We start from the raw sequence: 10,000 nt of genomic DNA on the forward strand, positions 1-10,000 counted from the left end.
ACAGGTAGACTCTTCTTAAGGGCCGTACACACACGTCGCTACTAGTTACTCGCTCAGCGAATGAACTCAATAGAATGTCAATGTGTTCCAGCGAGACTCGCAGGCGAGTAGGCGAGTACTGTACAAGCGATGCGATGTGGGCGGATCCTGAGTTGAAAATATTTTAACTTCGAGCGAGGCGAGTAAGCGAGTAACCAATTGGAATGCAGAGTTCGGTACTTCTCGCCTGTTCATTGCCAGTTAAAGCCGTGGGAACTTTCAGCGAACGTTCCATAAAAGAGTGGAGAGAAAAGCTAGCTTTGTGTGTGTACGCCGCTTTATGTAGGTATTGGCACTAGGGATGCAGATGATCGATGAATTCGATTAAAGACGATTAATAGTTCGCATCCCTATTTGGCACAGACAGATAAAAGAACGGGGGCCTCATGACTCAGTGGGCTAAGGGGCCGTACGTACCATATATCCAGGGACCAGGGTGTGAGTGCGTGCGACCCAAGGTCATTGTTTCTTTACCCATCTCTCTCTCTTTACAGTCACACTCTCACACTGTACTGTCTATCTAAAGAAAATAATCTTTAAAAGAAAGACAAAAGAAAAAACAAGGTAATGCAATGAAAGCCAGGAATGATTGTTATGCATGGCATGAACAGACTGGAAAACCCACATATATAAAATGGGAAAACTGGGAATGCTGAGCGGTAAACAAACACACAGAGGCATGATCATCATTCCCATCTCATACCCAGCATGTCGTACAGCACGGGGAGATTAGGAAGCAGGATTAGGAGAAAACCAGGATGTTGAAGAAAAAAAAACCCATTGGTTCCTGCACTTTTTTTATCCAAAGAAGATGCACATTTACATATTTTTATCCGTGGGTTATGTGTGGATGTATTACACAAGTTATTGTTGAATTAGCATTCTGTGGCTGTGAGGCTGTGGTGTATTGTCAGGTCCCCGCAGGTGGACTGGTCGCAGAATCAGCATCTTCAGGTAATATTTTCCAACAGCTGTCAGAGTTTACTCTACGGGAGGGAGGGAGGGAGGGATCGCTACACAGCCAGAGAGGGAGAGAGAGAGAGAGACAGAGAGAGAGACAGAGAGAGAGAGAGAGAGAGAGAGAGAGAGAGAGACAGGGAGGGAGGGAAGGAGGGAGGGATCACTACACAGCCAGAGAGAGACAGAAAGAATGTTCTGTACTCTCTGCATCGGTTTAGAAGACAGAGATGACGAATATTTGCACAGAAAAGAGGTCTACGTAACAAAGTAAGGAAATATAGGAGAAATTGTTAGAGAGAGAGAGAGAGAGAGAGAGAGAGAGAGAGAGAGAGAGAGAGAGAGAGAGAGAGAGAGAGAGAGAGAGAGCGAGAGAGAGAGAAATAATAATAATAATAGAGACATAAACAGAAACAGACAGATGAATTCAGACCGGAATGATGAAAGTAAGTCTAACCACTGGAGATAGACTGGAACGTAACGCTCTGCACATTTGTTTTGATTCTAAAGTTCCCAGTGTAATGTAGTACCGCTAGCTCCCAGTGTAATGTAGTACCGCTAGCTCCCAGTGTAATGTAGTACCGCTAGCTCCCAGTGTAATGTAGTACCGGTAGCTCCCAGTGTAATGTAGTACCGGTAGCTCCCAGTGTAATGTAGTACCGGTAGCTCCCAGTGTAATGTAGTACCGGTAGCTCCCAGTGTAATGTAGTACCGGTAGCTCCCAGTGTAATGTAGTACCGGTAGCTCCCAGTGTAATGTAGTACCGGTAGCTCCCAGTGTAATGTAGTACCGGTTGCTCCCAGTGTAATGTAGTACCGGTAGCTCCCAGTGTAATGTAGTACCGGTAGCTCCCAGTGTAATGTAGTACCGGTAGCTCCCAGTGTAATGTAGTACGGTAGCTCCCAGTGTAATGTAGTACCGGTAGCTCCCAGTGTAATGTAGTACCGGTTGCTCCCAGTGTAATGTAGTACCGGTAGCTCCCAGTGTAATGTAGTACCGGTAGCTCCCAGTGTAATGTAGTACCGGTAGCTCCCAGTGTAATGTAGTACCGGTAGCTCCCAGTGTAATGTAGTACCGGTAGCTCCCAGTGTAATGTAGTACAGGTAGCTCCCAGTGTAATGTAGTACCGCTAGCTCCCAGTGTAATGTAGTACCGCTAGCTCCCAGTGTAATGTAGTACCGGTAGCTCCCAGTGTAATGTAGTACCGGTAGCTCCCAGTGTAATGTAGTACCGGTAGCTCCCAGTGTAATGTAGTACCGGTAGCTCCCAGTGTAATGTAGTACCGGTAGCTCCCAGTGTAATGTAGTACCGGTAGCTCCCAGTGTAATGTAGTACCGGTAGCTCCCAGTGTAATGTAGTACCGGTAGCTCCCAGTGTAATGTAGTACCGGTAGCTCCCAGTGTAATGTAGTACCGGTAGCTCCCAGTGTAATGTAGTACCGGTAGCTCCCAGTGTAATGTAGTACCGGTAGCTCCCAGTGTAATGTAGTACCGCTAGCTCCCAGTGTAATGTAGTACCGGTAGCTCCCAGTGTAATGTAGTACCGGTAGCTCCCAGTGTAATGTAGTACCGGTAGCTCCCAGTGTAATGTAGTACCGGTAGCTCCCAGTGTAATGTAGTACCGGTAGCTCCCAGTGTAATGTAGTACCGGTATTTGAAATATTGGAAACAAAGAAAAAGAAAAAGAAAAAGAAAAAAACATGGCGTCTCCAATCCATCATCACTTGGACCTTCGTCGCTCGGAGTATCCTACTGCTATCCATCCTCAGCGCCAGGGCTGTATTAAGATGGCCTGGGGCCCCTAGGCTTCAAGTTGATGTGGGGCCCCCCCCAGAAGGCAAAGTTCGAGACAAATTTACTTAGACAGTGTCATAATAACGTGCTAGGAATTAGGGATAACATGTCTACCAACTTGTAGTCAACATGGCAGATGAATTTTTCATTGTTGCATCCTGTCACAATTCTGCAATTTTTCACTTTTGACCAATTGGGGGGCCCCTGGCAGGTGGGGGCCCCTAGGCTGCAGCCATATCTAGCCTGTGCATTCATCCGGCACTGCTCAGCGCCTCAGGTGGAGCTGTTCGTATAATCTGGAGCACGACCACCCAGCTCAATAGCTTATCTTCATTCCCACTGCTGAGGGGATGGAGGTGGCCAGCTCGCAGGTTGTTTTTTTAAGTGACCCACTTTCACCCTCGCTCACTCACTCGCTCACTCACTCACTCACTCACTCACTCACTCACTCACTCAGTCATTCACTCACACGCATCTCTTTTCATACCAAGGCAGGTCGTCAGGTGGTTTTTTTTTTATTTCTTTTTTCTTTTTAGTGCTTATCACCTCAATCAATGACACATCGGTCAAAGTCAAGTGAAGTGGCCGTCTGGATGGCTGTCTGTCTGCGGTGGAACCGAAGCACTTGAAACACTACACCGTAAATGTTGCGGTGTTAATTCAACACTTAGAGAGTTCATTTGAGTCCAAATGATGTCAAATCAACTCTCTAAGTGTTAACTGAAGCACTTGAAACACTACAAGCAAGTGATTAGAGGCCAGTCAGGAATAAATGTCACTCAGCAATAGTTTAAGGAAACTCCCGCACACTGACTATTTCGCTGTTCTTTCTTTAATAAACGACGTTTCGGTACTAGACCTTCATCAGGCAATCTCCTCTTGAGATTGCCTGATGAAGGTCTAGTACCGAAACGTACTTGATTGTGCAAAAAATGAGCTTATCGCTCAATTGGATGATCCAAGTCGTAGCTCTGTAAGATATATGTCTACTATCTGGGAAAACTGGCATGAATGCCTTCACTAGCTTCCTTTTATTGTATGTGTATTTTTTATTGTATTGTTGATGTGTGTATTGTAATGTGTCCAATGTGGGCCCTGAGCCTGTAATAAAGTTTATAATAAATACCTCACCACATGGGGTCAGATGGTACACCAGGCTCAGTACGGTCCCCCTTAGAGTCTTAAAACTGCACAACACTTGTTCAATAAAGTTGGCGGAGGTCTCGCCTCAAAACAAGCAGATCAACCACACTGGACAACACACATGCACTCAGAATGAGGTAGCGACGAGAGATACCTAAAACATTAAAGAGGGGTCAATAAGTGTGACCGTGTGTTTTTCTCTCTCCAAGCTTTTTACACATTGAAGACTTATAAATACTACATTAGAACTAGAGATGCACCGGTTCCGGATCCGGCAGGGTAATAGGGTTTTTCACAGGATTCGGATCCGGTTCCGGATCCGGCAGGATAATAGGGTTTTTCACAGGATCCGGATCCGGCAGGATCTTAAGCAGTGGATCCGGTATCCGGCAGTTACCTAAAAATCAGGATCTGGTGCATCTCTAGTTTTTACGTAGCCTAGGCTTTTCAGTCAGTCTTTCATAACCCCAATCACTGCATGGAGTGAAAGCCCTTTGGAAGCGGCTATTGCAGGCAGTTTGGCAGCAAGCCAATGAGTCTAAAAAATAGTTTAAGGCAAATAGTTTAAGTATGTCTACAGAGTAGACGTGCTTTTGTGTAGCAATGTGGCCTTGAAAACAGTCAGTGTTTGACAAAGTGTTTGATACAATGCTCCGTTAAAATCCAGCAGAAAGTAATAATGGAATGAAATGAAATAAGATAATATGAAACGATACAGACCTACCCTTGAGAAGTAATTATTATTACGTAATAATAATAACAACAATAATACTTATTTTGCCATTATTGTTATTATTATTCTAGCCTGGGAGGGCTCAGTGGCATGGGGCCTAGCATGAATGTCCATCATGGAGTCCGAGGCTAAGGCATCTATTGTAATGATAATAATAATAATAATAATAACAATGATTATTAATATATGTATTATTATTATTATTATTATTATTATTATTATTATTATTATTATTATTATTATTATTATTACTGTTCAAGGGGTATGCCACTATTTTGGAGCTTATTACAGATGAAATCGTTGGCTGGGGTTTATAAAGGTGGTAAAGTGTCTTATTTTTCATGTTAAGCGTTGTCTTGCTTTAAGACAAGTTAAAAGAGGGAATATGTCGCTAAGCTAGTGAAAGTCAATGTATCCGTGTAGCATTGTAGCATGCTACATGGATACATTGACTTTCACTAGCTTAGCGACATATTCCCTCTTTTAACTTGTCTTAAAGCAAGACAACGCTTAACATGAAAAATAAGACACTTTACCACCTTTATAAACCCTGCCCAACGATTTTAACAGTAATAAGCCCCAAAATAGTGGCATACCCCTTTAATATCAAATATCCTACCTTTGGAGGCTTCAGTGCCCAGGGGCTACTTATACAGTCACATTGTATGTATTAGTGCTAATTGATGTATCCCTAAAATAAAGTGTTACCATTATTATTATTATTATTATGACATATCCTTCGGTTGACCAGATATTTGTAGTCTGAAACCGGGACACTTTGCGCGTGACTGAAGGACAATAGTTGGAGGGAGGGTCTGGGAGTCCTCCCCCCCCCCCCAAAAAAAAATAGTATTTTTTTAGATGCAATTTCCTGCATTCTAATCAATTTTAGGGGGAGGAATGACAAATCGCAACTGACTCCTTCAGACTTTCTATACAAGCGCTGGCTGCCATTAACTGTGGCAGGTAAACATGTAATCTTTTCCATATATTTACCCTGATAGACATGGCGCAATGTAGTGGGTGGCCAAAACCGGGATATATTTGTATCCCGAAAGGGTTTGCTCGGGACCTGGGACACACAACTCCAAACCGGGACGTCTGGTCACCCTATATATCCTACCTTTGGAGGCTTCGGTGCCCAGGGGCCCGGCCTGGCTGTGGCTGTCCATCATGGGGTCCGGCGGTGCGTCCCAGGCGTCCGTGAGGGCCGACTTGAGGAGGGGCCGGCCGGCCAGGGCCTGCGGGGGGCGGTGGTTGTTGCGCAGGTACTCCACCGACTTCACGTGGTCCTGCTGCTCCGTCGTGAAGATCGAGTAGAAGGAGTCCAACTGGAGGAGAAGAGAGGAGAGACGGAGAATGAATACGTATGTGCAGGGGAGGAATGTGTGTGTGTGTTTCTGTGTGTGGGAGGAGTGTGTGTGTGTGGAGTGTGTGTGTGTGGGAGGAGTGTGTGTGGGGGGGGGAGTGTGTGGAGTCAGTGTGTGTGTTTTGTGTGGAGTGTGTGTGTGTGGGAGGAGTCAGAGTGTGTGTGTGTGTGTGTGTGTGTGAGGAGTGTGTGTGTGTGTGTGTGTGTCTGTGTGTGTGTGTGTGTGTCTGTGTGTGTGTGTGTGTGTGTGTGTGTGTGTGTGTGTGTGTGTGTGTGTGTGCGTGGGTGCGTGGGTGCGTCTGTGTCTGTGTCTGTGCACACATCTGCAAGGGTTGTGTGTAAGTCTATGATTTTGTGTGTGTGTGTGTGTGTGCGCGTGTGTGTGCATGTGTGTGTGTGTGTGCGTGTGCGTGTGTTTGTGCGTGCGCGTGTGTGTGCATGTGTGTGTGTGTGTGTGCAGAGGCGTATCTCGTCACCAGGCTAGGCAGGAAGCAACTTCGGGCCCCCATGCCTTCAGATGGTGGAGACTTTAAACAAGAGTATTGGCGATTAGTTGTGTGGATGTCCATTCTTTTGAATTTTCGCTTGGGGCCCCAGCTTACAATAGAATCTCCTCTGTGTGTGTGTGTGTGTGTGTGTGTGTGTGTGTGTGTGTGTGTGTGTGTGTGTGTGTGTGTGTGTGTGTGTGTGTGTGTGTGTGTGTGTGTGTGTGTGTGTGTGTGTGTGTGTATGCATGCTTGTCCTGAATGTGTGGTCGGCGGTAGGGTGGAATTAAAGACAGTAAGTGTTTTCAAATCACAAACAGCGCGCTGCTGGCTGATGTCAGACGGCAAAGCCACATCCCAATGTCTGAACGAGAGCTGCTGTGCATCAAATCAACTCGGTCTCTAATTAGATTGCAGACGAGTGTACTCAAGGACAAAATAACACTACTGTGGCTGTACACAGCAGGAGGAGGCAGAGAGAGAGAGAGAGAGAGAGAGAGAGAGAGAGAGAGAGAGAGAGAGAGTGTGTGTGTGTGAGAGAGTGTGTGTGTGTGTGTGTGTGTGAGAGAGAGAGAGAGAGAGAGAGAGAGAGAGAGAGAGAGAGAGTTGTGTGTGTGTGTGTGTGTGTGTGTGTGAGAGAGAGATAGAGAGAAAGAGGGAGGTGTGTGTGTGTGTGTGTGTGTGTGTGAGAGAGAGAGAGAGAGAGAGAGAGAGAGAGAAGAGAGAGAGAGAAAGAGAGAGAGAGAGAGAGAGAGAGAGAGAGAGAGAGAGAGAGAGATGCCCACCTTTATTAGAAGGTGGGAATGAGCATGTAGCCTGAACAGCCTGGCATCGCTGAGAAAAACACACATCGAACGAACGAGCCAAACATAACAAGTACAAAATGTTAAATTATACCCCAGTACAGGCCTGACCTAAAACGAAACCTAGAAAAGATTCTGTTGTAAAACATGAGTGAGGGAACCTTCCCTCTGCAAAGATAGAGTGGACATCCTGTAGTTTAATTAGGGGGGGGGATGTAAATACCAAATACCACAATAGCCCTGATTTTCTGGACGCTACCACATGTTTGAAACACTTCTGTATAATTTTTTTGAAAAATCTTCTTAACCCCCCCCCTACCCCAGAAATTACTTTTTCCACTCAAAAAGATGTGTTTTTCGCCTATTTTGCCGGTTTATCCACAGAACTACACATGAGTATATTCATAATTTCCCATGTAATAGTCTAAAATGTGTGATGCTATATCACAGTACAACTCTGAGCTATATAAGTACAATGTCAAGGTCATAATAGAGGTATAGAGGACATACTGTAGTTTAATAGCTCTCAGCAGTCGACAAATATCTGCTTCTCCAGCTGAACTGTGCTCAGAATACAGTATATGACAAGCGAATAGATTGCAGTGATAGTCTGAACTGATTGGAGGTGGTGTGGAGTGAGGGTCTATGGAACAGCCTGTTTTTCTTTGTTTCTTTGTTTTTGAAGACAAGAGCCTGGCTTGTTTGTGAGGCGCAGGCTGAAGTTGTCCTCCAGCTCCTCGCTTGCTTCTGCTTTTCACTCCCACAAGAGGTGCGGAAGAAGATGATGAGATTTTTTTTTGTCTGTTTTGCTGAGGAAAAAGAGTGGGGGGGAGTGATTGTGGAGGAGGATAAATGTATGGAGAGGATAAATGGAGAGGATGAATTGTTGAAGACATTGTATGAGGCTTCCAGTGCATAGCTAATGTAGGGTAATCAAAAAATATATACTTTGGTTCGCTGTGAAGAATGGAGGCATTTAGAGAATGTACTTGCAGTGAAATGGAATGGAATGGAATGGAATGTTCTCCGTCTCTATATCTGTTGTTTGGCAAAGAAAACACTAAAACCATGAATATGCCTCTGGATCAATACAACAGCTACTCGGAGGAGCAGTGAATAAAAGGGAGAACATGTACGCAGGCTAGTAGGCACTCGCAAGACATACTATTGTAGTATTATCATTATGATTCATCAGACAAAGCCTGGGTTCAATAGGGGTGGTTATGTGGCCTTGCGTCAAGAAAAACAGATCAACAATACAACAGGCCTTTCTTTCTTGAATTCAGACAAAGCAGACAAAGACCTCCTGTACACGTCTCTAACATAACCAGGGCCGGATAAACGCACAGGCTAGATATGGCTGCAGCCTAGGGGCCCCCACTTGCCAGGCCAGGGGGCCCCCACAGGCTAGATATGGCTGCAGCCTAGGGGCCCCCACAGGCTAGATATGGCTGCAGCCTAGGGCCCCCCACCTGCCAGGCCAGGGGGCCCGCCCACAGGCTAGATATGGCTGCAGCCTAGGGGCCCCCACCTGCCAGGCCAGGGGGCCCCCACAGGATGGCTGCAGCCTAGGGGCCCCCACAGGTTAGATATGGCTGCAGCCTAGGGGCCCCCACCTGCCAGGGGCCCTACAGGCTAGATATGGCTGCAGCCTAGGGGCCCCCACCTGCCAGGCCAGGGGCCCCCTGATTGGCCAAAAGTGAAAATTGCAGAATTATGAAAACAAGATGGAGTATTGAAAAAAGAATCTGTTGCGTTGAGCACAGTTAGTAGACATACTATCCTTAATTCTTAGCTCGTCATTTTGACGCTGCCTATGTAAATTTGTCTCGAAATTTGCCGTCTGTGGGGGCCCACAGAAACCTGTAGCCTAGGGGCCCCTGGCCACCTTAGTCCGGCCCTGAACACAACACTTTCACATAATCCATGCCAGGAACATACTACAATATCTTTTCAAAGATTACTTAAATTCTTAGTTTACTTTTCCAAAGACTCCCAAGGACAAAAAAAAGTGGCCGGCCGTCCATGTAAGTTGCCATAGCACCACTTCAAGAAACAGAAAAACACAGTAAAAAACCTACAGTGTTAATTTAACACTTAGAGAGCACTCTGAGACCAAATACAATCTAGAGGATTGTAAATCTACCGGTACTAAGTGCCAGTGGTGTAGTCTACGTAGAACGCGGGTATACGGAGTATACCCACTTCTAAATTTCAGGGATTTCAGTATACCCACTTAAAATTGATTGATCCATTGTTTTGAAGAGCACATATATGTACAGTATACCCACTTCAAAAAAATCTCAAATATACAGTATACCCACCACAAAAAAGTAGACTACACCACTGCTAAGTGCTGAATTATCACTGCATGTATTTAGTGCGCACGACAGGCTGCAGTATATAGAAACACTACTGGGCCCTGCTGTGGGCAACCGGTAGGGCAGTGTTTCTCAACTGGTGGGTCGCGACCCAAAAGTGGGTCGCGGAGGGGTCATGGGTGGGTCGCGGAGCCATGGTGTAAAAAAAAACGGAATTCATTGATTCGCTAAAAAAAACATCTTTTCCTGCAACAATTTGCAACTTTTATGTTGATAGGCGATTGAACTTGTGTCATCTGTCCTCATAGATAAATGCGAGATAGTAGCATGCAACCAGTCATTCGAGTGTCGCTAAAA

The 10,000-nt window shown here is 45.5% G+C and overlaps 1 protein-coding gene across 1 annotated transcript in view; it reads right to left on the reverse strand.

The window, feature by feature from the left end:
• The window catches only part of ca16b (carbonic anhydrase XVI b), a 178,774-nt gene that overhangs the window by 70,357 nt on the left and 98,417 nt on the right, over positions 1-10,000 (reverse strand). Inside the window, exon 8 of the mRNA XM_063216202.1 lies at positions 5,789-5,996. Coding sequence (XP_063072272.1) covers positions 5,789-5,996 — 208 coding nt within the window. The remainder of the gene's footprint in view (positions 1-5,788; positions 5,997-10,000) is intronic.

The sequence above is a fragment of the Engraulis encrasicolus genome, chromosome 14 (genome assembly GCF_034702125.1).
Source record: "Engraulis encrasicolus isolate BLACKSEA-1 chromosome 14, IST_EnEncr_1.0, whole genome shotgun sequence".
Classification (NCBI taxonomy): domain Eukaryota; kingdom Metazoa; phylum Chordata; class Actinopteri; order Clupeiformes; family Engraulidae; genus Engraulis; species Engraulis encrasicolus.